General features: G+C 38.7%; 2 protein-coding genes and 1 long non-coding RNA gene across 6 annotated transcripts; 2 read left to right on the top strand and 1 right to left on the bottom strand.

The window, feature by feature from the left end:
* Positions 1-784: 784 nt before the first annotated feature.
* Positions 785-14,625, bottom strand: LOC120545462 (serine/threonine-protein phosphatase with EF-hands 2-like). 2 transcript variants are annotated; one of them, XM_039779791.1, is made up of 20 exons: positions 14,458-14,625; positions 13,998-14,067; positions 13,882-13,899; positions 13,768-13,776; positions 13,525-13,652; positions 11,329-11,383; positions 11,008-11,183; positions 10,775-10,889; positions 10,619-10,665; positions 10,376-10,542; positions 10,151-10,187; positions 9,545-9,694; positions 9,075-9,422; positions 4,913-5,098; positions 4,535-4,677; positions 4,227-4,333; positions 3,947-4,110; positions 3,760-3,847; positions 3,237-3,266; positions 785-1,254 (listed from the first exon to the last, which is right to left on the bottom strand). In XM_039779791.1, the coding sequence occupies exons 2-20, from the start codon at positions 14,047-14,049 to the stop codon at positions 1,070-1,072; spliced, it is 2,205 nt and encodes a 734-aa protein (XP_039635725.1). In that variant the 5' UTR covers positions 14,050-14,067; positions 14,458-14,625; the 3' UTR covers positions 785-1,069. The 2 variants fall into 2 exon arrangements, with proteins under 2 accessions (XP_039635725.1, XP_039635726.1); XM_039779792.1 differs by lacking the exon at positions 3,237-3,266 and having other exon boundaries at positions 14,458-14,623.
* On the top strand, positions 4,238-4,882 carry LOC120545464. Its single transcript, XR_005636700.1, has 2 exons — positions 4,238-4,347; positions 4,546-4,882. It is a non-coding gene; the product is annotated as an uncharacterized LOC120545464 (long non-coding RNA).
* Positions 13,568-23,631, top strand: gsdf (gonadal somatic cell derived factor). 3 transcript variants are annotated; one of them, XM_039779793.1, is made up of 7 exons: positions 13,568-13,702; positions 15,901-16,078; positions 19,387-19,587; positions 20,610-20,767; positions 20,894-21,004; positions 21,088-21,218; positions 21,947-23,631. In XM_039779793.1, exons 3-7 carry the CDS (start codon positions 19,466-19,468, stop codon positions 22,088-22,090), a joined length of 666 nt encoding a protein of 221 aa, XP_039635727.1. In that variant the 5' UTR covers positions 13,568-13,702; positions 15,901-16,078; positions 19,387-19,465; the 3' UTR covers positions 22,091-23,631. The 3 variants fall into 3 exon arrangements, with proteins under 3 accessions (XP_039635727.1, XP_039635728.1, XP_039635729.1); XM_039779794.1 differs by lacking the exon at positions 13,568-13,702 and having other exon boundaries at positions 15,878-16,078; XM_039779795.1 differs by lacking the exons at positions 13,568-13,702; positions 15,901-16,078 and having other exon boundaries at positions 19,273-19,587; positions 20,894-20,986.
* The last annotated feature ends 4,124 nt before the right edge of the window (positions 23,632-27,755 follow it).

Below are 27,755 nucleotides of genomic sequence, written 5' to 3'. Positions count from 1 at the left end.
TATTTGCACCCCTGGTACAATTAGAAGTGTATGCTATTTGCACCCCTGTGCATTTACAGTACATTGGCATATATTTACACACAGTTATCCATACTACTCATGTATTACACCTTTTTGGAATATTATCGCCCTGACATTCTTACCCTAACCATAACCATCCCACTCCTCTTGCCTAAACCTAACCAACCCAACCAGAGCAGGCATATTCATGAGTCTTCCCCTACCACCCTGCAAAAAAAAAAAAAGAAATACGCGTTCGTGGGTCCTGACTTGCGCAATTGCATGCAAATTATCCAATCCAAATTTTTAAAAAATAAGATCACCACACAGGGGAATCGGACTCCAAACTCCCATACCAGAGGTAAGCGCACTAACCACTCACCTAGCAGTTCCTTCAGGAAGTTGAACAACTATTTACCACTTGGTTTCTTCAAGCCTCGGTTGCTAGGTAACCATACTGTATACAAAAAAATATGTACTAACTAACAAACTAACGGTTGTATGCTTTCACTGAAGACAGAAAGCGCAACTGTAGTATCCATTTTCCGCTAGAAATTCAATTGTTATAAACTTTAGAGACAAAACTTCCCTAATATGCCAGTTTCTGCGGTCATGGAAGATGAACATCCGCCATGATTTCGGTGCACGCGAGCAACGTTTTTTGTTGTTACGTCACAGGGTGTAAATAGCTCAGCTGTGTGGCCGAGGCTATTCGTACCGGGGGTGCAAATAGACACTCTGTTTCATATATGTAGTAGTACTACCCAAAGGCAAAGACAACATGAGGTGTTTCATGTTTTTTTATGCATAACTAAGTTGGTCATGAAGTTACACACATAAATCCTTAATACACTAACTTCTTACATAAATATAGGTAAAAAAAGAGAGCCAAAAATATAAGCGGTAGAAGAGATCTAGGTTGATATGCACAGGTGAAATGGATAAGACACTACTATACATTTTAATTTCCACAGATGTGTATCCAGGTGACCAAGTCTATCCAAGACAGTTGTTGGTTTCCTCTATGCAGCAGAGCAGCAGGTACAGCTACAGCTTCTAGTCCAGGCCCTCAGGTATGTGCAGAGATATCCACCAACCTGAAAGCCTCCATGAACTCATTGATATCAATGACTCCGTCCTTGTTGAAGTCGATGCTCTGCGCCAGGTCTGCGATGGCCTTGTCACTGATCTCTGTCTGAAGGTGAGAGCTCAGGAGTTTCCAGGTTTGACGAAACTCCTCAAAAGTGATCAAACCTAGAAGGAAACACAAAGGAGGGAGCATGTAGTTGTACACTTCCCAACTGTGTGTAGCATAAAAACTGTATTGTGTCTGCATGCCATGCCTTTTGTTGACTCACATTTAGTTGAAAGGTGTTTTTAATGAATGTGTGAAGAGTATGTTTAACACTTATAGAAAGACCTTGATAACAATCTTTGACAAATAGAGGGATATATATATATATATATATATATATATATATATATATATATATATATATATACATAGTACAGGCCAAAAGTTTGGACACACCTCATTCAATGTGTTTTCTTTATTTTCATTGTAGATTCTCACTGAAGGCATCAAAACTATGAATGAACACATATGGAATTATGTACTTAACAAAAATGTGTGAAATAACTGAAAACATGTCTTATATTCTAGTTTCTTCAAAATAGCCACCCTTTGCTCTGATTACTGCTTTGCATTCTCTTGATGAGCTTCAAGAGGTAGTCACCTGAAATGGTTTTCCAACAGTCTTGAAGGAGTTCCCAGAGATTCTTAACACTTGTTGGACCTTTTGCCTTCACTCTGCGGTTCAGCTCACCCCAAACCATCTCGATTGGGTTCAGGTCCGGTGACTGTGGAGGCCAGGTCATCTGGCGCAGCACTCCATCACTCTCCTTCTTGGTCAAATAGCCCTTACACAGCCTGGAGGTGTGTTTGGGGTCATTCTCCTGTTGAAAAATAAATGATGGTCCAACTAAACGCAAAAAGGATGGGATGGCATGTCGCTGCAGGATGCTGTGGTAGCCATGCTGGTTCAGTATGCCTTCAATTTTGAATAAATCCCCAACAGTGTCACCAGCAAAGCCCCCCCACACCATCACACCTCCTCCTCCATGCTTCACGGTGGGAACCAGGCATGTAGAATCCATTCGTTGACCTTTTCTGCGTCGCACAAAGACACGGTGGTTGGAACCAAAGATCTCAAATTTGGACTCATCAGACCAAAGCACAGATTCCCACTGGTCTAATGTCCATTCCTTGTGTTTCTTGGCCCAAACAAATCTCTTCTGCTTGTTGCCTCTCCTTAGCAGTGGTTTCCTAGCAGCTACTTGACCATGAAGGCCTGATTCGGGCAGTCTCCTCTTAACAGTTGTTCTAGAAATGTGTCTGCTGCTAGAACTCTGTGTGGCATTCATCTGGTCTCTAATCTGAGCTGCTGTTAACTAAGGCTAGTGACTCGGATGAACTTATCCTCAGCAGCAGAGGTGACTCTTGGTCTTCCTTTCCTGGGGCGGTCCTCATGTGAGCCGGTTTCGTTGTAGCGCTTGATGGTTTTTGCGACTGCACTTGGGGACACATTCAAAGTTTTCGCAATTTTCCGGACTGACTGACCTTCATTTGTTAAAGTAATGATGGCCACTTGTTTCTCTTTACTTAGCTGATTGGTTCTTGCCATAATATGAATTCTAACAGTTGTCCAATAGGGCTGTCGGCTGTGTATCAACCTGACTTCTGCACAACACGACTGATGGTCCCAACCCCATTGATAAGGGAAAAGATTCCACTAATTAACCCTGACAAGGCACACCTGTGAAGTGAAAACCATTTCAGGTGACTACCTCATGAAGCTCATTCAGAGAACACCAAGGGTTTGCAGCGCTATCAAAAAAGCAAAGGGTGGCTACTTTGAGGAATCTAAAATATAAGACACGTTTTCAGTTATTTCACACTTTTTTGTTAAGTACATAATTCCATGTGTTCATTCATAGTTTTGATGCCTTCAGTGAGAATCTACAATGTAAATAGTCATGAAAATAAAAAGGAAACACATTGAATGAGAACGTGTGTCCAAACTTTTGGCCTGTAATATATATATATATATATATATATATATATATATATATATATATATATATATATATATATATATATATATATATATATATATATATATATATATATATATATATATGTGTGTGTGTGTGTGTGTGTGTGTGTGTATTCCCACTTTTGTTGTAGAAATTCAGGAAACGCAACTCTGAAAGAACAACACATACTGGAGTAAGCAGTGCAAGTCTCTGAAAACTTGCCAAATACACTTCAATCTTCTCAGAAATTCCCACATAAAGTGATAAGATTTAGAGTCTACAGCCATGCTTGTAGCCATCTGTGAGGCTGTGGTGTTTTGAGCTTAATGCTAACTTCAGTATGCTAACATGTTTACTATTTCCACCATCTTAGTGTAACATGATCATAGCAACCCATTACGTTGTTTTAATTGTTTGGCCTTCTGGAGGCACTAGAAGAAAAGTCAGGATGTCCAAAGTCAACAGGGTTTCATCCTGTGGGGACCATGAATTTCAGCACAACATTTTATTGCAACACATCTTATTGCTCTGGAAATATTTCAGTCTTGACCAAAGTGCCAGACTGAAAGATTGACATCCATAAAGTCATGCTGCCGGCATGGCTAAAAACGAAAGAAAGACATGAAGCTAGTGTCTGGGATCCAGGCAAAGCTGCTTACTGACCTGAGTGATCTGTGTCTATGATTCGGAAGATGGTTTCTAGGTTAGAGTGGTTTTTGTACATAGTCTCCAGGATGCTGTTATCTGAGATCTGAAATCGAAGAGACAAATTAATCAAGATTGTGTGTGTCAGAGATAGAGAAACAGGCTGAGAAAGAAGGATATTAAACAGTAGTGGTATAAGGCTGACCTCTTGTTTGGGCTCAGTGATGGAGAGCTCCCTTATCCACTGCTGGTAGTCCACCATGCCACACTGGGTGCTGCTTACATGCTGAGGGCGCAGTAACCTCCAGGGCAGACCCAGATTCAGTACTCTCTCTGTGGCGCTGGCCCAGTGCCTCAGAGAGATCATCCCTGAGACACAGACACGAATATACAGTGGAGTTATTTACATACTGACACGATAAGTTGTCTACTGTTGTGCAAAACTGAGTGTTAACGTGTTAAAAGTTGTCACTGCTGCTCAGTACCTTTGTTGTTAGGATCAAACTCCTGGAAGGCACTGATGAGATCGGACTTATGTACGAACAGTTGTTCCCTCAGAGCTCTCAGAGCTGATCTCTCTGTCCACCCGACACTGACAAAGAACAGGTAAAGAGAAAGATTTTTCACTTCTACTATATAAATTTTGAAATCACTTGGAAATAATCATAATTTGAGTGTGTCCCCATATGTAGCTACTGTGTTAATACAATCTCACTGTGCACACAAGCTTTTATGTGTTTAAATGTTCGTGGGACACTGTTATCTTCAATTCTGTACAGCCTTGTACTTGTACCTTTGTCTCAGGGTGAGCTCTCTGCATGTCCTGCTGGCCTGGTACTGAATGAAGTGGGGGACCAGATCGGGGCCCATTCTGATGTAGGCTCCTCTGTTGCTGCCAACCTCGTAGTAGTTAGATGCTGAAAATATAGTCAGCACCTGAATGCAATAGAAGACATTTAGTAAATGTGCTAAGACTTTGTATGTGATCCACTGATTGCTGCTTAAATGAGTGGATTTGTCACAACTTGTGTTAAGCCATTTTGCAAATTCTTACACGTTTTCCCGGTTTTTCATCTCCTGTCATACTTACCAAAGCCACTCAAAATAAAAGTACTTTTACAAAATCAGTTTTCCACCTTAACCTCTACCTCCTGTGTATCTTTGTGCTCACCCTGCGGTTGTGGCAGAACTCATAGCCGTCCTGTTTGCACTCATGGGAGCGGATGAGGAGCTGAAGGTTGTGTCTTCCCAGCACCTCCTCAGTGACATCTGGCCCCCAGTAGCAGCCTCCGCCTCGCACCTCATTGGGAATGCAGCCATTTTGGGCCATTGGGTCACTCCACAACACATCCACTATCTGGGTGGCCCGAAGCAATCATAGTGAAATAGTCGGTGAAGTCAGGAAATATTCAAATGTGAGAATGCACATACTCAGTGTTCTCAGTGTAGGCGGCTGCATATATGAAAAAAAACACCTTTACCCTAAAAAAATTCTAACAAAAGGTTTCTCTGTTTTTTTGTAGTATTAAGTGTCCTTAATAACATACTAAAAGTTTACCAAAGTTTGACCACTATAAAAGTGTAATTTTCAAGATGGCGTCCAAGATGGGCAGGAAGCCCTCAAAATATCCTAACTCCTTCATTATTTGACCTAGCCAAGTAATCTTGGTGTCTAACCCCATGTTTTCTGGGTCTATGAATCCATTGGACTTGTCTAAATTGCACTGACATGATGACATACTTATGGAATACATTTCGTGAGATAACTGTAAGGTTTTATCTTTTTTGGGGTGAATCAGAGATGTAAACGATTTAACCTATGTCATGTAACTCCTATTCAGTATGCGTTTTTGGACACATACCCTTTTTTTGCTAAAACACAGACTTGACATTCAATGTAAAAGTTATTCCACCCAAAAGTAACTTAAATTACTTTTACCCCCCACCACCACACCCCTCCTCCGTGCGGTGGGTAAAAAAAAAAGGGTGAGGCTATTTGCACCCTTGGTACAATTAGCAGTGTATGCTATTTGCACCCCTGGTACAATTAGCAGTATGCTATTTGTACCCTGGTGCAATTAGAAGTGTATGCTATTTGCACCCCTGGTACAATTAGCAGTGTATGCTATTTGCACCCCTGGTACAATTAGCAGTATGCTATTTGTACCCTGGTTCAATTAGAAGTGTATGCTATTTGCACCCCTGGTACAATTAGAAGTGTATGCTATTTGCACCCCTGGTACAAATATCAATGTATGCTATTTGCACCCCTGTGCATTTACAGTACCTTGGCATATATTTACACACAGTTATCCATACTACTCATGTATTACACCTTTTTGGAATATTATCGCCCTGACATTCTTACCCTAACCATAACCATCCCACTCCTCTTGCCTAAACCTAACCAACCCAACCAGAGCAGGCATATTCATGAGTCTTCCCCTACCCACCTGCAAAAAAAATTGCAATTGCATGCAAATTATCCAATCCAAATTTTAAAAAATAAGATCACCACACAGGGGAATCGAACACCAAACTCCCATAAAGGTAAGCGCACTAACCACTCACCTAGCAGTTCTTTCAGGAAGTTGAACAACTTTTTACCACTTGCTTTCTTCAAGCCTCGGTTGCTAGGTAACCATACTGGATACAAAAAAATATGTACTAACTAACAAACTAACGGTTGTATGCTTTCACTGAAGACAGAAAGCGCAACTGTAGTATCCATTTTCCGCTAGAAATTCAATTGTTATAAACTTTAGAGACAAAACTTCCCTAATATGCCAGTTTCTGCAGTCATGGAAGATGAACGTCCGCCATGATTTCGGTGCACGCGAGCAACGTTTTTTTGTTGTTACGTCACAGGGTGTAAATAGCTCAGCTGTGTGGCCGAGGCTATTCGTACCGGGGGTGCAAATAGACACTCCGAAAAAAAAATTTACACTACGGTCAAAAGTTTTAGAACACCCCAGTTTTTCCAGGTTTTAATTGAAATTCATGCAGTTCAATGTCTCATTGTACTCTCAAATGAAAGAATAGAACAAATTTAAGTTAAAAAAGAAATCATGGAATCAATTTATAAACCAAAATGTAGTCTAAATTTTTGACTCATCAAAGTAGCCCCCTTTGGCAGATATAACAGCTGAACACACTCGTGGCATTCTTTCTACAATGGAAATCAAATATTCTTCAGAAAGTTCTTCCCAACTCTGTTGCAGAAGTTCCCATAAATGTGTGGCACTTGTAGGTTGCTTTGCTTTCACTTTTCTGTCCAGTTCATCCCAAACCAGCTCAATGGGGGTTTAAGTTTGGTGACTGTGCTGGCCACTCCATGTTTTTAAGCTTACCATCTTGTTCTTTTTTGCTAAGGTAGTTCTGGCATAGCTTGGACTTATGTTTTGGGTCATTATCTTGCTGTAGGATGAACCCCTGATCAACTAGGCGCATACCAGAGGGTACTGCATGGCGCTGCAAAATGCTGTGGTAGCCGTTTTGGTTCAGGGTGCCTTTCACTCTGTACAAATCACCGACCCTGGATCCAGCAAAACAGCCCCAGACCATCACGCTTCCTCCTCCATGTTTGACAGTTGATGTCACACACTGAGGAAACATCCTTTCACCTACTTCATGGCGTACAAAAATCCTGCGTGATGAACTGAAGATTTCAAATTTTGATTCATCAGTCCATAACACCTTCTTCCAGTCTTCAGTAGTCCATTGACGATGTTTATTGGCCCAGTCAAGCCTCTTTTTCTTATTCTGACGTCTTAGCAATGGCTTTCTTGCTGCAACTCGACCCATCAAACCTGCAGCTCCAAGTCTTCTCTTTACAGTTGAAACTGAGACTTCTTATTACGACCACTATTAAGCTGTGCTTGAAGCTGTTGTCCTGTGAGACGCCTATCACGCAAGCTGTTGACTCTCAGAAACTTGTCTTCTGATTCTGTAGACCTCTTCCTGTCAGAGTTTCCCCAGTTTCAAAGTGCCTTTTGATGGTGAAGAATACTGTACTCACTGACACCTTGACTTTCTTCACAATTTCTCTGTAGGATAGACCAACATTCTTAAGTGTTATGATGGTCTTCCATTGTTAATTTTCTTTTTCCCACCATTTTTATAGCAACATACTACTTTCTGCAGTACAATACTGTTCATACAATGCTCATGAGGGTATGGTACCACAGTGTGTTCCAACAATACTTTTATACAAACAGAGGGGGTTGTAAGTAATCCAGACAAGTTGGAACACCTGTGGAAATTGGTAGCACCAACATTCAAAGCTTGATCAACCTCCAGAACAGCTTTACGTTGTTAACCCATTTCTTGTTCCCTGAAAAAGGCCTTTTTAGTAAAATTCTGAAATGTACATTATTTTTCAGTTTTGAGTAACCTTACTTATTTTTTTAACGTCAAGCAGTTAACTACTTACCGTCGGACCATTTCAAGCTATTCATTGGACTTGAACTGCTCAAATTTCAATAAAAAAACTAAAAAGATTGGGTGTTCTAAAACCTTTGACCGGTAGTGTATATTACAGCACAAATGTCTTATTCTCAGACACATGCTCAGTGTCATTTTATGGGGGAGTAAAAAGAACATTAGAAAGATTTCTAACACATGACAAAGGCCAACAATGTGAGTGTATTAAGAGAGGATGACATTGTTGGATTAGCTTGAGGAAAAAGTACACTCCAACTTTGAACGTGAGTCATATTGTTGTAAACCAAGAAACTTGCCACATTTGCTGTAAAAACTTAAGAGATGGCTCTGATGTGGTAGAGGTTCATCAGAAGGGAGCTGATGGACAGAAACCACCAACACTAGGCAAAATGATATGAGAAATATGCAATTACTTAAGGGAAATTTTATAATTACAATTACAATTTTATATATATATATAAAATTGTCTGTTTATATATATATATATATATATATATATATATATATATATATATATATATATCTATATATATATATAGATATATATATATATAAAATTGTGCTTATTTATCATACAAATATGCTAATTAGAATATTAAATGGCCAAAACATGTATAAGGTACCAGTATTCATGGTGTAGTAGGAATACAAAGGAGTAATGGTCTTTTTAAGGACCTGGCGGCCGCCATTTTGAAAATGGGGCCTTTCTTGAAGTCAAACTTTGGTAAACTTTTAGTATGTTTTTAGGTACATCTGATACTACTGTAAACCACTGAAAAATCTTTTGTTAGAATTTTTTTGGGGTCAAGCCATATTTGCAGCTGATTAGTGTTGAACATCGCCAAAACAGTAACAACCACTGAGATTTCAACATCCTTTCTGTCACTTACTTGTTTCCACTCACCCACATCTGTCTCTGTTGTTTCTCCAGACTCCGGGTCTGAGTCCGAGTCAGACTTCCTCAGTTCTCCGTAGGATTGGTCAAACCCTGCCATCCTGCGCCTCTTTTTCAGCTCTTTTTCCAACGACCAGTTGAATTGACTGCTCACGTGCGCGTTGTGGAGCGAGCGGCGTGGAAGGTCGTGCCTGTGAGCGGGGCCCGAGCTGCAGTAAGTCAGAGAACACACTCGACGTCGGCCTTCCACTGGTCCACAGGCCTCCCTGTTGTTTATTGTCTGAGTCTTACTGCCATTGACTGCATGCTTGGTGGGCTTCGGAGGCGTGAGAGCCGACCCATACTGCGCATAATCAAAAATACACAGATTAAATCAACTTGATAGGTTTATCATGATAATATTACTAGATTTTCTGCCTGTAAAACACACCAAATACGCTAATTTAATTGATGCTGAACTCTTACTTTGTGTCTGTCCACTCTGGCTATCGCGTCAAGGTCTGTCTTGTCAGAGATCCCACCATGCACAATCAGCACCTTGTTATCAATCACTGTGGCCAGAGGCAGCCAGCTGAAAATCTTCTGGAGAAGCTTTAGGATCTTTTTGCCATGCACCTGCGGACCAAGCTCACAATTTACGATGACTTACACACAGTAAGAGTAATTATTACAATAAATTTGGGCAATTTTCAGGTCCAGACTGAATTATCTCAACAGATATTGCATGGATTGCGATGACATTTTGTACAGACCTTCATGGTCCCCATACTATGAATTCTCCTGACTTTTTTCTAGCATGAGGTTCACATTTGTTATTTTCAACCTGCTTGTCGCAATCATTTGTAGATCTAAAAAATCGCATCACAAAGCTGTAGTTATAGGTTTTAGCTAACGGTACCTTAACAGGAGTAAATAGTGTATTCACTATTTTCGGCTATGGATAATACACAGCCGCCCAGCAGGACGGTGTATGTCTACAGTTTTCAATATATATATATATATATATATATATATATATGTGTGTGTGTAGCACTGTAATAGTGATGTTAAAGCAAAATACATAGGACCTACCCTATATTTTCCCAAAACTTCTTTAGTGAAACCATATCTGGAGAAAACAAACAACTAGATTAGTGTACACACATTGCCGTAGGTTGAATATAATCAGAACACTAATTGCATAAAGCCATATACAGTATGAGCATATGTACAAAAACATAAATACTAAGAAAACAGGCAGAACAAGCCACTAAATGGGAGTTTAAGAAAAGGAAAGCAGTAAACAGACTATCTTACCTCAGGTTTACAATGTGGTCCTCATGGTTCCCTCTGTTCAGATGCACATCATTGGGATAGACGAGCAGGAACCCGAATAGGATGAGCAGGATCTCTAATGAATTTTTACCACGATCCACAAAGTCTCCATTGAAGACATACGGTTTCTCAGAGGACGGCAAACCATTCTGGACAGATTAAGTTCAAGGTGTTAACTAAAATGAACATCCCTTTCTGTCAATATGTTGATTTGCATGCTGATACCTTATAGAATATCAACAGCAGGTCTTCAAGCTGCCCATGTAAATCTCCTGCAAAGTGATAAATAAATGTATTACAGTGTTTCAAGGGCAATAACAAAGAATGTGTGACAAAAATAGCAGAGCAAAATGTGTTCAGCAAAAGCCTGCTGCTGCGTACCGCATATGGTAATCTGCTTGTTGTGGTAGGCAGAGATTTGACTGATGTTTGGAAAAATTCTTAGAAGTCTCCAAGTCTCTCCGAGAAGCTGCAGAACATATTGAGCATGAAGCTGCTACTGGGAAAAAAGCAAGTATGAATAAACTTCGCCCTGAGGAAAAAGGTATCCATTAGATACATGTGTCTACTATGACTATCTGCCTTGAATGTATTTTATGTGCCTGTGTCCTTACTTGTTTGTGCTTGAAGGCCTCCACCAGCTTAGACACGCCACAGAAGGTCATGGGGAAAGTAAGGTGGGGGCCAGTGTAGCTGTCAGTTACCTCAATGCTCTTGTAGCAAAAATATCTCTCCCATTCTGTGTCATGACAGAATTCATTCTTGCGAAAGATGTGAGATATAAGGTTTCCTATGTTAAAGTAAGGGAGGGAAAGAGGGAAGTGGATCAGTGTGGTGAAGGAAAGCCACATTACGTTTCCCAGCAGGAAGTAGAGTTAGCAATCAATGAAACCTACAAATCAGTGAATTACACAGGAGTTGAGAGACAGTCTTACTTTCACTGCTGGCTGGGGTGAAGTGGTCCATCAAGAACCCAAAAAAAGTATAGAGCTGCAGAAAGGAAAAATAGAATTTATAAAATACAGGAAATTAGCATTAAACACAAAGTATAGCTGAGGCTGGTGAGAATGTGAAGGTGAATGTTTTGCAGATATTTGACCATAAACCAAAGAATTGGACAAACTGAAATTTTGACCTAATGATGGCACTAGACGAAAAGTTAAGGGACCCCCAAAAATATGAATTTGTCCTCTGAGGACCATGAATGTCCGTATCGAATATCACAGCAGTCCATCTTGTAGTCATATCAATCAAATACAAAAATATCAACCTCATGGTGGCCCTAAAATCACAGGATCACCGAAGTCATTCAGATTCATCCTATAGTCCTACAATGGCCCTCATTTATGAAACGTGCGTACGACCTAAAACAGGCGTAGGCCTACGCCGATTCCTACGCAAAGCAAGGCATTTATCAATTTGAACGTGAGCGTAGGCTGGGGGGGGGGCTACTATACACGGCAGAACAAGTCTGCAACATTGTTTTAGCCTGTGGGATTCTGCACAACATCGCGCAGGAAAACAGGGTGCCATAAGTGTAGTCATGGAGCCAGATGACCCGATGCCCAGAGAGCAGTGTCCAGCACAGCCCCAACTGACAGGATATTATTCCTCGCTATTAAAAGGTATAGTGTTATGTATGGCAATGATACTCAATACAGGAAACATAACGATGCACAACATTTTTATTTATTCTTCAGGTTTTCGTTTCTCTTTTAAAATGTCGTTAATGGCCAAGTGAACGATGAAAAAAACACGAGTCAAATCAAAGACACTGCATAAACTCCGCTACTGTGTGTTTATTTAAATACACTATAGGCCTAAGAGATTGCATGTATATTAAATAAACTTCAGCTGGAGTCCAATTTACCACTGTTGACTGCATCACTGATCTCTTTTCATTCCGCATTCTTTCTACAGCCTTTAACCCTTGTACAAGGGTTAAAGGCTGTAGAAAGAATGCTCATACTTGCTATTGTCTTCCCGTCGACCATGCAACTTTTTGACTTTTTTAATTTTCTCTGTCAGAATTTCAAATTCAAACTTTTTTTCAACGTTTTGGCCTCCTTCTCGATGTTTTTGTCACTTTCCCCCACGTTTTTAAAAGCTATTTCCCAAATTTTTGTCACGTTTTTCAACGTTCTTTCACCAATTGTTCTTCAAATGCTATAAAATTGATCAAAACACCCAAATGTAATAAAAGTAGTGAACTGATTATGTATTTTACTTGTGAAGAGCGTCGTCTGGAACCATCGACAATTTGGTAAAAAGAAACCCAAATTTCTGATATAGACATTTTTTGAAAATGGGTCGAATTTGACCCGAAAACAACAATAACAGTTTTCAGGCTGCCAAAATTACACACGTTAGTGCAAATGAACCATGAACCCTCTGAAAAGTGCCTTCTAGCCGGATTACGTCATGTCGTAAATTGTAGGGGCGAGGCCTCAAAACCGAGAATACTACATTGGGGCGTGAAATTTAAATTAATATCGTTTCCAGTCGCTGCATTTATCAATGTACGACCATTCTTACGCTCTGATTGGTGTGATACGAATCTTTCATGAATCACACTTGAAGCCTGTCATAAGATGATTTCTGCGCTGCTATGGTTTCTACTTAGATTGATAAACGAGGGCCAATGAGTAGGCTATTTGAACCAACTTTTGTGGCAATCCATCCAATAGTTGTCAAGATATTTCACTCTGAACCACAAATGTCAGCCGCAAGAGGATACATTGCGTCAGGGGAGGACAAAGTCCAACCTGATCTCACAGAATTCCTTGAAATGAACACGGCCCCTTAACTCAAAATCTGTGGCAGTTTCACGGAATCGCAAAACATTCCGTGATGGGCCCACGGAAGAAGTCAAGGAAAAGGTCATGGGTGGGTTTACGGTTCTGTGACACGCGGGAAGAACGGGACAGTTGGGTTCAGGAAAAGGTCAGAAGCATTCATCCTCTGTGGACCATGAACATCTTTTCAAAACATCATGGCAGTACATCCAACAATTGTTGAGATGTTTGTTACTGACCAACATCCACCAAGCTGCTATGGCAAATTAGGGCAAATCTGAAAATTAATTAATAATAATTCTGTGCAAACATTTTCTCTAAATTGTGTGAGCTCACCTTGATCTGGTCTTGCTCTCCTGCATATTCAATAGACTGGAAGATTTTCCACGTGCACCTGCGTCTCATCTCCAGCCGGGCAGCATACTGACGGTACCAGCGCTGGATCAACAGAGCCGCTCTGATTGCTGAAGATTTGGGAGAGAAGAAGGAAGCACTTGATCATAACCATGCTAAGGTAACATTCCTCTTCCAAAGCCAACACATTAATTCCCTATCTCAGATCTAGACGGGCAGACTTACCAGTGGCAGCTTCACAGTGTGCAGAAAAATTGAGAGATGCAAAAGTAAGCAAACACTGCTAATTTGTTTATCGATACTGAGTGTAAAGCCGGATGGAATTGAACCCATATTTACCTGGAACTGAGATGCTTACTAGAAATGAAAAATAGCAATCACACTGACATTAAATTATTGCAAAAAAAGGGAACATTTGACTCTTCAGTAGAATGATTTAGATAAAGACCACACACCTCTGTCACATTTCTTCAGCTGTAGTTGAGTTTTTCCCATGCCACATCCCATGACCCTTTGCTGTTTTCACTGTTAAAGATAAAGATACTTGCATGAGTGAGTCTGAGATTCTACATAATACATTTTCTTTTTTTTCCCGCATTATTTCTTCTAACTACAGGATGTTTTACAACTTAATTGCAAATGTATGGATAGAATACACACTTGTCTAAAGGGCCTATTAAAAGTAAATATTACCAAACAATATTGTAAAACAATCAACACCCAAATAAAAATCAAGTACCGGATTGGTCCAAAGGAACCTTACCTGACCACGTTACCTTTCCTTCATGACTTACCCTCCCTTTTTCTACGCCTTTAAAGAAACCTTGTAATTTTTTTTCTACAAACTTGCCAGCCACACTGTTATAATTTGGAAGGGAAAACAATTAGAAATAAAGCATGCGTTATCAATTAGACCTTTTCATTTCCCAGGCACCGCAGCAAAGGTCCCAGTTGCTGTAATGTTTTAATTGGAAGTCCCCTCTCTGCAGCTACACACTCCCATCCATCACAAACGCAACACTGGCTGAGTAGCTTGTGAATAGCAGAGCCAACTGTCTTGGGAAAGGCCCCGTGATCACTATAACAAAACAAGATGCAAGTGGATTAGGATTAAACCTTACTACGGCTGGCATCTACGCTTAATAAACGGATGAAGGCTCTGATAAAGGGCAGCGTCTGTTTTGAAAGGAGGTTGTGTTGGCCTCTGCTCAAGGCCTGTGTCATTGTTGTGACTCATACGATAATAATAACGTCAATATTATCTCCATTAACAGTTTATTTGACCCCTGGCTAGTCTGGACCTGTCTATTTTCTATTTCTATATATTCTATACTTTCGAGCCTGTTTGAGCTCCTGAAGTCTGGGAGGCGCTTCAGAGTGCCTCTAGAGTGAAAAGTGAAAAGTGTTTTTTAAAAATCCTTTATTCCAAATGCCATCAGTATCCTCAACCAAACCAAGTGACAACATCAATATGAGCTGCTATCTTAATGAAGTTAAGCATATTTATTTGGTTTTTATCTTGATATCTTTTTTTATAATCAACTTACTATGTCTGATATGTTGTCTGTATGTTTATTTCTTGTATGTCTGGTGGGCCAAAGGAAAATTTCCACCCTGGTGGACAATAAAGATTTAATCTATTCTATTCTGTAAATACAGACACATTTCTTAATCAATTTACGTTCGGTAATACAGAATATTATAGATATACAGATGGTAGACATAGTTATGGAAACACCATAAACCATCTACGGCATGTCTATTTCACCCTATTTTTTGGAAGGTGGGGTTCTTCTGATAATGTACCAATCACCACCACCCACATTTTCTTTGTTGCCTCAGAACAACAATTTGCCATATGGGTTATAAAAACGTCAAGAAAAATCTGATATTTGTAGAAGAAGTATTAGGTGAAGACAAGCAATATGTGCATTAGCAAAGTTGCACATAGAACATCAATATCATCCCTGTCTTTATGTAATAACTGAGTATGTTTGTGTTGTTCAAATAATTTTAAAGCTGGTTAGCTGTTAACAGTTAAATCATTTAAAACCAGCAATTCTAATTTCTGAAACATTTTTATCTTGTTCTAATTTTCAGACTCGCACCCTAAGAGTTGTTTAGTTCTGTTTACAACAAGTCCTCATACCAAAACAGTCTGTTTTTCAAAACTTTTATCTGTATTTATCCTTTAATCATAAAGCTTTTTTTCCCATATAGTATACTTTTTTCCCATATAGTATACTAGAGTACAAAAAGGTAAGTTTTTTATAATGTATTTTGTGTGTTGAAATAACTTTCAAGAATGTCCTCTGTGTTGTCTGCTTGTGGAACATCTGCACATTGCATCCTCCACAGCCCTTCATCTGTTTAGAAAGGCCCTTTGTGATCCCGGCCAGCAGCAGCTGTCTGTGGTGTGACTCCCAGCTGTACTACAACAAGAAAGTGGTGGGAGAAGTCTGATAACTCAAGGACTCCGCTCATTCATGCATGGTTATAGGAGCATGAAATCTGCAGTATCCCACAGTGACCTCAGGTGTGTGTGTGTGTGTGTGTGTGTGTGTGTGTGTGTGTGTGTGTGTGTGTGTGTGTGTGTGTGTGTGTTGTGTGTGTGTGTGTGTGTGTGTGTGTGTGTGTGTGTGTGTGTGTGTGTGTGTGAGTGTGTGTGTTGTTATTGTACAACGAATCCCACGAAAAGACTAAAACCAACAGTTTGTTAATCCGGCCCACAATAATTCAGTTAAATGATATTTTATTTGATAGGGACAATGCAATTTAACATACAATACAATATATGTACGTATACTCTAAGGTGCTATATTGGATTGAGATCTGGTGACTGTGGAGGACATTTAAGGAACAGTGGACTGTCATGTTCAAGAAACCAGTTTGAGAAGTAGCCATTAGAAGATGGGTACACTGTGCTCATAAAGGGTTGGACATGATCAGCAGTATTACTCAAGTAGGCTGTTGCATTTAAACAATGCTCAATTAGTACTAAGAGGCCCAAAGTGTGCCAAAAAGTATCCCTCACTCCATTACACCACCACCAGCCGCCTGAACCCCTAGATATGTAAACACCACTAGTCGATCAACTTATATTTGGTTATATTAATTATCTGTAGCCAATTTCCAACTCCATTCGAAGTTTGTCACTGTGTTTTTAATAGTTTTTGTACAACAATGGAGGTCTTTAGTACGTTTATCGGTGTTTTAAGCCCCCAATGTCTCCTTCTAGGCAGTGCTGCCTGGAAGGCACTAGGATTAGGCAATGGTTATGGTTAGGGTTAAGGTTAGGGTTAGGTGCCTTGAAGTCAACGGTTGCAGCGCTGCCTGGAAGGAAACGTTGGGGGCTTAAAACAACATTGAGCCTTTGGTACAGAGGAATAATCAGACAACACATACTAGCAGAATAATTTAACTCTTTTCATGGATTTGTTTACAGTAAGAAACATAGAATATAACTGGAGTTACCCTCTTAGTCTGTATGTGCATGTCGTAACAATTACCACTAAAACTCTGCTGAGGAATGTTTTTTGTCATTTCTGAAAGTGTTCCTGCACTGAGAAGTTGAGACCTGAAGATGATGAGATCTGTTGAGACCTGTCGAACATTTGTGTTCTGATTCCCAGATATGTTCTTACCAAGGACACAAAGTTATTTGGGGTTACTAATAATTTTAAAGTGAAGGAAGACATATTCAGATCCTTTAGTTACCTAAAAGTAGCAAAACCACACTTTGAAAATACTCCATTACAAGTAAAAGGCCTGCATTCAAACAAAGTACAAAGCAGAATTTACTTAAACTATGAAAGGTAAAAGTACTTAAACCAAAAACTGACTGTTAAATTATCATATACTATATTATTACATTGTTAATACTGATGTGTAAGCAACATTTAACTGTTGTAGCTGGTTGAGGTGGAGCTAGTTTTAACTACTTTATATACACTTCCTGTTGGTATTTTGGTTTAGTGGCTCCCAACCTGGGGATCGGGCCCCTCTAAAGGGTCACAAGATAAATCTAAGGAGTCGTGATGAACGATGGGGTTGTAAAGAATAATAATAATTTGTTTGTGACGTTTTGGTGAAATATTGACTAAATTAAACTATTTGGGCCTCAAACAATACAACATGGTAAAATGAGAAGTTTAGAGTAGAAATCTGTCTTTGTTTGAACTGCTGAAACTCACAGACATCTGAAATGTGACAAGAGCCCCCAACTATGACTTTATCAAATGCTTTGTATGGAAAATCTGAATCTGGGAAATAATTAGTAACTATAGCTGTCTGATATGTGGTGGAGTATAAAGTGCAACATTTCTCTCTGATATTTAATTAGAAACTATATATACATATGTATAGTTTATTATGTTATCTGCATCAATGCAGACCAGCAGTAATGAACATAATCCTCACTTCAGAATCATCCGATTTAATATTAGCTGCAGAAAACATTGTCAAAGTCTTGTATCAGCTTGTACCAGGAATTCCTTTGGCACTGTTGATGAATTATGATTTGATTATACAAAGTACACTGCAACTGCAACAGATAAGCTGTGTATTTTGGGCTACATGGGAAAGTTAGCTGTGACACAGTTTATTTCTCAGTGAGGAGAGTTACCATTCTTTGCATGCCTCTGGCTCACACAACTCTGTCAAGCTGATTTGCTCTGTACTCTGAGATAGCAACATCACCTGCAATACCCATTATTGCTTTGTGTTACATTTCTTTCTCCCCAAGATCTCGTCCTTGAATGACAACTGCCGGGGACTAATGTTAATATGTTCATCAGCAGAGATTTCTGCCTTTCATGTCTGGCCAAAAAGTGGGAGTTGATTGCACATGTGCAGAAATGAAAGGCCAGCTTGTGTTTTATGGTTTTCAGATTCTTTGGTGTCTTGTCACTCTCTGAATGGGGGTTAGGGTATTACCAACTCTTACAAAGCAGTGGCCTGCCAGTGGGTCACTCTTTGCAAACTCATAATGTGCAGCCAAATATTGTTCAATAAAGTGTCCAAAAATACCAAATACGTCGGGGCAAAGCTTGGGACTCTTAACTATTTTCATTTAATGAAACAGTGTGTTTTGACTGGTACTGTATATTGTAACCATGAATATTTAGCTCAATGTAAACATCATAAAGATCCAATGAAGAACTGGAACAAGCTGATGCAAAATATACACACAGTGACACCTGTACAGCCTAATGCAATCCAATAGAACTGTTGACTTTTACGATGCCTTTAAAGTTAAGGTTTTGTTGATACTGTCATCAAGGTGTTAAAGTATATGTTTTAGCATTGTGGTCATAATAAGTATTGTATCCAGAATAGTTTTTAATATTCTGCTCATGGGTGTAAATAGGGAGGACCAAAAATATAAATCTCAATATAATGTAGTCCAGTACAACACCATCTTTATCTGATAGCTAAGTAATAAACATAAATGATCAATCAATCAATCAATTTATTTATTATTTGTCCCAGAGGGCAATTTGTGTCGTAAACATAATTGAAGAGACACATTTCCACCAATGTCAACTAAACATGAGTTTCATAAGAAAAGAAGTGGCCACTGAGCGTATACGATACTAGTAGTATGTAATAAGATTATTTATTTTGCTGCTGCATAAGGGGCGTCAAAAGGGGAAATCTGTATAATAGGAAGGAAGGAATTTGGTTACAAATTGTACTACATTGGTTGGCTAAACTACACACAATGTTAAGTATCTCAAGGCCAAGCTAGGGTACAAGAGATAAAAACCTAGGTTCCCAGGCCCTGACAAACTATACCTAGTGCAGCATCACTGTCTGCTCACTCCTCTCTCCTCCTCCAACCAGACGCACAGAACCAACACTCCGCCGTGACTTTGACTCCGAAAGCAGTTGATCTACAGAGTGACCATCCGGCTCATGCACCATGTCCTTTGCGTTCATAGTCATGACGATGCTTCTGGGCTCTTCAGTGGTGATTGCATTTGTTTTGCAGCCATCCAAGGAAGAACCTGCAGCCTCTGTTAACTCGCCTGTTTCCCATCACAGGTCAGTATCCAACTTTGTGTGCCTATGCAATTTTCTGTTTTTGTTAGCATTGACATGCAGGAATCATTTAAAACTATTTTCCTTAAGATTGTCCAAAGAATTGCGAAACATCTTGTTAGGTCACAAAGTCATGTAATGAGATATATGCGTGCTGAGGCCTTTTCCCCAGGGTAATAATAGATTATGGGTATGATTCAGAGACCATTTGGTTTTCTGAGAATGTTGTGCAAAGATGTAACACACTGTTTTGTTTAATGTTTAGCAGTGTAATCATTCACTCTTCAAGAGAAGATTTCTCTCACTTGGCTTAGCCAAACATCTGTAAAGTGCTTCCACAGTTCATTGAGGGTATTGAGTGAGGGTGTCTGCAGGGACGATTCCAGGATTTTTTGGGTGTGGGGTGGCACGGGGGGGGGGGAACCAATAATTAGTCAGGGGGGGTTACAGCATACAGCATTACAGCAGTTTTAGGTGTCTGTCATATGCAGATACTAACACATGCACATGTGCAATAATTTGTAATATTATGCATTTAAATAACCTGAGTGAGACAGATGGATTAAGGAAGTCCTACATAATCTAAAACTTGAGAGGCTAAGGTTCTCCCTTAGAGGCTCTTTGGGGAGATTTGATAAAATTTGGAACCCCTTGCTTTCCATCGTGGACTCCTTAGATATCATGCCTGATGAGTGAAATGTTTATGTCCTCTGGATTTACAGTGTAACTAACCACCAATGCATATTTTTTAATTTTTATTTTTTTTTATTTTTTGTATTGTGTTATCTAAGAGCGGGGGGCACCAGGGTGTGGGACCCTATGTAGGTGTCAGGGATAGTGTACTGTGGGGAGGTGAGGGAGAGTGTGGGAAAAAATGAAAAAATGTGAGCACTGTTGCATAGTTATAAGTACTGTTTCATATTGTGTACACTTTGTATGGTTGGTGCTCAATAAACATATTTGAAAAAAATAGCCCAAAAGAAAAAATAAATAAATAAATAACCTGAGTGATATGTGATGTTCAGGGGCCAGAGTGGGTCATTGCAGTCCATCAGGAAGGGTCTTCTCGAGACTCTCAACTTGCAGGCTGAGCCACAGTTGCCTGTTGGTGGGCTGGATGGTGTCAGAGAGCAATGGAGGAACACCTTCAGCACGGTTGCTCACAGAGCCAAGGATACTGTAGGTAAGTGGAAAACAAAATTCAAAGAAACTACTCTAGATCCCAATTTTTCCCAGCCTGTTATTAATCCTTAGTGGCCTTTTCAAAGCCAAACGCAGCCAAAAGTGTCTTTTCTTTATGTCCTTTAAGTTCCAGCCTCCTCTGGCCACTCTGTGTCACCTGATGTTGCAAACTGTACAAACCTGAAGTGCTGTTCCATGGCCTCTGAGGTCTTCATGAAAGGTATGCAACAATGTGTATGTAAGTACGAGTGTGTGCATGCATATCGACATGAAGAGATATAGTAATGCATGTACTCTAATATCAATTCTTATGTTTACCAGACTTGGGATGGGACAACTGGGTGATCCATCCTGCCAGCCTTACCATCGTTAAGTGTGCACTGTGCAACCATGAAGTTAACACTGAGCAATGTCCATCATCCCACACCAATGTCCAGGATGCTGACTCACAGGTATAATTCTCTAACATTTGAATATTGAAATAAGTGTCTGCAAACCCCAATTACCTTATGTTGTACTGATATACATGTACATACATAGATACTTTTATAGTAGTTTCCTCCCTCTCTTACAACTCAAGTGCAGTGCTTGAGTCTATGTACTTATTTACTTTGCACTGTGCCTGAGTTTCAGTGTCTTGGAGCTACAACAGCACATAATTTACCTTGGTGTGTTCAGGAGGTGAACCAGCTGCCAATAGATAAGCCAGTTTTGTCCTTCTGGCAACACAAATGTAGCAAATACAAGCTAAGACACTCCCCAAAGTTGGTCAATCAGAAATTATTGCAGTGTGACAGCAGATATGTGTTATGGAAACAGAAGATGGCATAACTTTTTGGTTCCAGCATGTATCTTTTAAAATATGCATTTTAAAGGACCACTTTTGGAATTTTGTTTTATCTTTTTGTTAATCTCATTGGCATTGGTTAAATTATTCTTTATTTTTTTCTTTCTTATCTGCATATATGGCACCTCTACTATACCATGAAACAACTGTTTGCATTTTCTTTTCTTCAGTCAGCGTAAATGTCTATTACTATGTCAATTTGTCTTCACTTGAAGAACCAGAACTTTATACCTTAGAAGGAAAAAAAAACTTAAATACAAGTCAATCTTTTGTTTAGTCTTGTTGGGCAGTTTCTGCAGTGGCCTTACTCCCCCTCTCTTTATTCCTCTCCAGGTGCCGTGTTGTCAGCCCACTTCCCAGGAAATGGTGCCTGTCCTCTACATGGATGAATTTCGCACCCTCGTCATTTCATCCGTGCAGCTGACCCGCAGCTGTGGCTGTGGCCCCGGTAACCTCCAGCAGCCCAGCAGAGAGTAAAGTTTGTTTTATTGTCCTCAGTATGAGCCATCTGGCCCACACAAAAACACATACAATACAGAAAAGGTAGATAATACATTATATGCAGACATATCTTCTCTCACTACACTTATCTTAGATCCTTTTAGTGTGTATTCAACACTGAGCGTGGTAACCAAAGCAAAGTCTCTCTCAGTTTTGCATTCCTGTCTCTCCATTCTAGCCAGAATGTGCCATTACAGACCTGTTGAGCCAACCAAACGTAAAACTGATCAATTAATATTTTAGTGGTAAAACTGATGATGATCTTAATCACACGTTATTGATCTAAAATTACAATCTGCATTTGTGTGCTATTGTGTTTAATTACCAGTTAACCAATAAACTTACTTTATATAGATTTTGCAGGACAATAAAAGCGTGTAATAAAAGCTAACAGTTTATCTTTAAATGCATCTCATTACAGCGGGCTATTTAAAGCTACCAACTGTTACTGAGTGTTCTCTCCAAAAATGTGAGACTGTGCAGAGCCAAATCCTCGCATAGGCCAGATGTCTCTTCTCTGATCTGTGAAACGTATCTTTTGGCCATGAAGTCAATTTAATCAAATCAAAATATGTGTCATTGTTTTTTTTAATGTCATGAAAAATCTACAACTAATTATAAATTAAGTATATGCTTGCCATGTTGAGAGTCAAACAGTTTTTGCAGGGAGAGTAATAGGAAAAGACTGGCTTCACCAAATAAATCCCTGCACCTATAACTGAAAGTATCAATTTCTCCTGAGTACGAACATATGCTGTGCTTTTCCATAAACATCCATTGGCTGTGCTCCATTTTCATGTTTCAACTGCTGGGAAAGATAAAAAAAAAAAATTCGATAATGCTGCCCTGCAAACCCCCAAAAAACTGTAATTGTAAAATAAATCATAATTACAAGGTGTAAAACATATTTATAGAAAAATAATAGTACTTTCTCTTGACATATATACTTTGTTATATCACATTAAAAGTGCTTTGCTATGATGTGTTCATTTGACCAGTAAAGTAATTTAATTAAAAATCAAGGCCTGCCAGACAGTATAATCAAAATGAAGATGTGTGTCTAAATTGTGATTAGAAGAAAACAGTCAGTTGATTTATTGTATTATTTTTGCCTACAGCTGATTTTAACTTTTAGAGCATTTCAGTGTCTGTTATATTCTTTTTTTCTGTTAAGTCGTGAATGAATCCATAACATTTTGTATGATGTATGTGTTTTTTTATGAAGCAGAGTTCTTGTTTTTTTCCCATATGGGTCTTTGAACGTGTAGATAGTTAGTGCAATTTTGTTATATGCTCACACTGGCTTTACAAAGTTACCTCACCATTCACTTTTGCAAGTATTTTTCACAAGTGGACTACAACTTATCAGTGATATATCATCTCAACTCAATCAATTCCTTTTAGATCCAATGTAAAATGTTTTAATTACTTATGACCCTGCTATGGCATCCTAATCATTTGTACCGATTTCCTGATTTCTTGCTTACAATTCTTTTAATAAAGATGATTGAAATAGACATTTTTTTAGTCTCAATTTTTCATGGCAATCTTTATTATGTGTCTGGTTGTCTAGAGGGAGGAAAATAGCAGAGGAAGAAATGTTGGCAAAAAAAGTTGTCACTGTACTCCAGGGAACCAGAATCTGGTCAGGGGAAGAGCAACATCTTGCGCACTTTTGAAAAACACATAAAATACAGAAAAGGTAGATAACACATTAAATGCAGACATTATATGCAGACATATCTGCAGACATATCTTCTCTCACTACACTTATCTTAGATCCTTTTAGTGTGTATTCAACACTGAGCGTGGTAACCAAAGCAAAGTCTCTCTCAATTTTGCATTCCTGTCTCTCCATTCTAGCCAGAATGTGCCATTACAGACCTGTTGAGCCAGCCAAACGTAAAACTGATCAATTAATATTTTAGTGGTAAAACTGATGATGATCTTAATCACACGTTATTGATCTAAAATTACAATCTGCATTTGTGTGCTATTGTGTTTAATTACCAGTTAACCAATAAACTTACTTTATATAGATTTGGCAGGACAATAAAAGCGTGTAATAAAAGCTAACAGTTTATCTTTAAATGCATCTCATTACAGCGGGCTATTTAAAGCTACCAACTGTTACTGAGTGTTCTCTCCAAAAATGTGAGACTGTGCAGAGCCAAATCCTCGCATAGGCCAGATGTCTCTTCTCTGATCTGTGAAACGTATCTTTTGGCCATGAAGTCAATTTAATCAAATCAAAATATGTGTCATGGTTTGTTTTTTTATGTCATGAAAAATCTACAACTAATTATAAATTAAGTATATGCTTGCCATGTTGAGAGTCAAACAGTTTTTGCAGGGAGAGTAATAGGAGAAGACTGGGTTCACCAAATAAATCCCTGCACCTAAAACTGAAAGTATCAATTTCTCCTGAGTACGAACATATGCTGTGCTTTTCCATAAACATCCATTGGCTGTGCTCCATTTTCATGTTTCAACTGCTGGGAAAGATTAAAAAAAATTTGATAATGCTGCCCTGCAAACCCCAAAAAAACTGTAATTGTAAAATAAATCATAATTACAAGGTGTAAAACATATTTATAGAAAAATAATAGTACTTTCTCTTGACATATATACTTTGTTATATCACATTAAAAGTGCTTTGCTATGATGTGTTACTTTGACCAGTAAAGTAATTTAATTAAAGATCAAATCCTGCCAGACAATATAATCAAAATGAAGATTTGTGTCTAAATTGTGATTAGAAGAAAACAGTCAGTTGATTTATTGTATTATTTAATATTTTTATTATTTGGAGCATTTCAGTGTCTGTTATATTCTTTTTTTCTGTTAAGTCGTGAATGAATCCATAACATTTTGTATGATGTATGTGTTTTTTTATGAAGCAGAGTTCTTGTTTTTTTCCCATATGGGTCTTTGAACATGTAGTTAGTTAGTGCAATTTTGTTATATGCTCACACTGGATTTACAAAGTTACCTCACCATTCACTTTTGCAAGTATTTTTCACAATTGGACTACAACTTATCAGTGATATATCACCTCAACTCAATCAATTCCTTTTAGATCCAATGTAAAATGTTTTAATTACTTATGACCCTGCTATGTCATCCTAATCATTTGTTCCGATTTCCTGATTTCTTTTTAGTCTCAATTTTTCATGGCAATCTTTATTATGTGGCTGGTAGTCTAGAGGGAGGAAAATAGCAGAGGAAGAAATGTTGGCAAAAAAAGTTGGCACTGTATTCCAGGAAACCAGAATCTGGTCAGGGGAAGAGCAACATCTTGCGCACTTTTGAAAAGTCTTCAGCGTTTTCATCTGCTGTGCCTGTGTTTGTATCTTTTCTTGGCTGCAGTGGAATCTAATTGACAAGTTGTGAAAGCAAGATACTGATCTGGAACTACAGTCAACCAACTACTCTACAAGAGGACAGCCAGATTTGGGCCAATAGTTCAACATTGCCAGCAATTGAATTTATTGATACTGGACAGAATGTCAGGATATTTCATTGCGTGGGTGTCTTTTGGCATACTGTCCTCCCTTCTGCTGGTTGTAGGGGCAGTTGAATGTTCAGAAAAGGAAACGTTGCTGAAACCAGTCTCCAACACAAGGACACAAATAACAGACTGTTTGATGGAGTGCACTGGGATGACGTACATCAAGAAATTGCAACTTCAGGACAATCATAATATACGGCTTAAAGATTCCACAGAAGGTAAGGAGTCATTGTGTGAGGACATTTTTGGGGCATCTCGTCTAATGAATTAACATGTGCTGTAAATGCACATTTTATTTTCTTTGTACTGAGTGAGTGCTTGCTGTCTGTTTTTGTTGTTTTTGATGGTTTCTTGTCTTATGTTGTCTATTTTGTATGTGCTTGTCTTTATATCAAAATTTGCATTAATAAAATGTACAAAAAAAGATGGTAAGGAGTCACATTTTCAACTCTAGTATGGTTTACCCTCTGTTCCTCTCTCTTACTGTATGTCAATGCAACCGTTTTATGTAGCACATACATCTGCTGCGTATAGGCTTTCATAAAATAGTTTCTCTTCCTAGGAGACCTCGGTGAATACTGTTGGTCTACGGAGCTCAAGTGCACCATTGGAGAGAGCTTTCAGCATGCCTACGTCGTGCTGCCTGTTGATGTATCTGCAGATGGACATGAGCAGCTGGAAGTCAAAGCCACTGTCCCCACTGCCACCATACTGCTCACACACAACAGCCCCAGCATAATCGCAGACAACTGTGGCCTCCGATACGATGTCACGCCGCACTTCAGCACAGAGAAGGCGGGGGCGTCCTTCTGCGTACAAGTTGTCGCCCAGGAAGATGTCCTCGGGGACAAAGTTCTTAAATGTCCTCCCTTTTTGGTCACCTTCTGGCAGAGGAAACCAAATCAGTCCAACCAAGAAGGTGGCAGATAAATTGTCAACGATGGAAGAAGTACTCAGATCTTTTACTTAGTACTTAAGTCCTGCATTGAAAAGTTTAAGTAACACTATGTAAGTATAATCAAGAAAATGTACTTAAAGTTTTAAAGTAAAAGTACTCAAAGCAAAATAGTGGCCCCTGTGACTGTTATACTATTGTGCATCATATCATGGTATTATTATTATTATTACTCATGCATTAAAGTGTACACAGCATTTAACTGTTCTAGTTAGTTGATCTTTAACTATTTTACATAAAATACGATTCATCGATTGTTGTAAAACAATTGAAAATAGTGAGAAATGCCATCACAAGTTCTCCAAATTCATACCTTCACTATAGTCCAAACATCAAAAATATTAAATTATTAAAAAGGAAAAGCAGTGAATCCTCACGTATGTGAAGCTGGAACCATGAAATAAAAATAAAAGAAAATACTTAAATAATTGTTAAAATTGTTGCCAATTAATTTTGTTTAATTATTAATTTAATATTGGATACTTTAATCTGTAACAAAATATCATATTTTACAAGCTCTTCATATGTTGTTATGTTTCTGCAAACAAATCTTAATTTGTTAAGAAACTAAAGCTGTCAAATAAATGTGGAGTAAAAAGTATAATATTTCCCTCTGAAATGCAGTGGAGTAGAAGTAAAAATAGAAAGTACAAGTATGTCAAATTTGTATTTTAGTAGTAGTAGTAGTAGTAGTAGTAGTAGTAGCAGTAGTAGTAGTAGTAGTTAGAGTAAATGTATTTAGTTACATTCCACCATTGTTTAATCTATATGGATTACTGACTATTAGTATATTGGATGTTTTACATGATAGGTTGTTAGCATACTTAAAACCTCATCTCAATGTGTGAGTCTTGTTTGTATTATAACCATAATCCGTGAAATAGTTTGTAAGTTATTCATAATTATTTACCACTGGCTTACAAATCTAGTAACTGTCTTCCAGAGTTGAACCTCCCGCTTTAAGTTCTTCTGTGTCATAGATTTCTATTCCTTTCCTTTCATTGTCATGACGTTTTAGAATCAGAATAATTTATCTGTCTTTAGTTGTTTTTTTTAAATGTGATATTATGGTATTTTCTTGTTTTAGTTGTGAAGGTATTTGATAGTGATGATCGAAGCAGATGAGGATCACTTTTGCGTGTGTGAATCCAGCTTTGTTAAGCACTAAGACATTT

Source organism: Perca fluviatilis, chromosome 17 (assembly GCF_010015445.1).
Source record: "Perca fluviatilis chromosome 17, GENO_Pfluv_1.0, whole genome shotgun sequence".
NCBI classification, from domain to species: domain Eukaryota; kingdom Metazoa; phylum Chordata; class Actinopteri; order Perciformes; family Percidae; genus Perca; species Perca fluviatilis.
The sequence above is the reverse complement of the archived record's forward strand: the minus strand, read 5'-3'. Positions and strand labels throughout refer to the sequence as shown.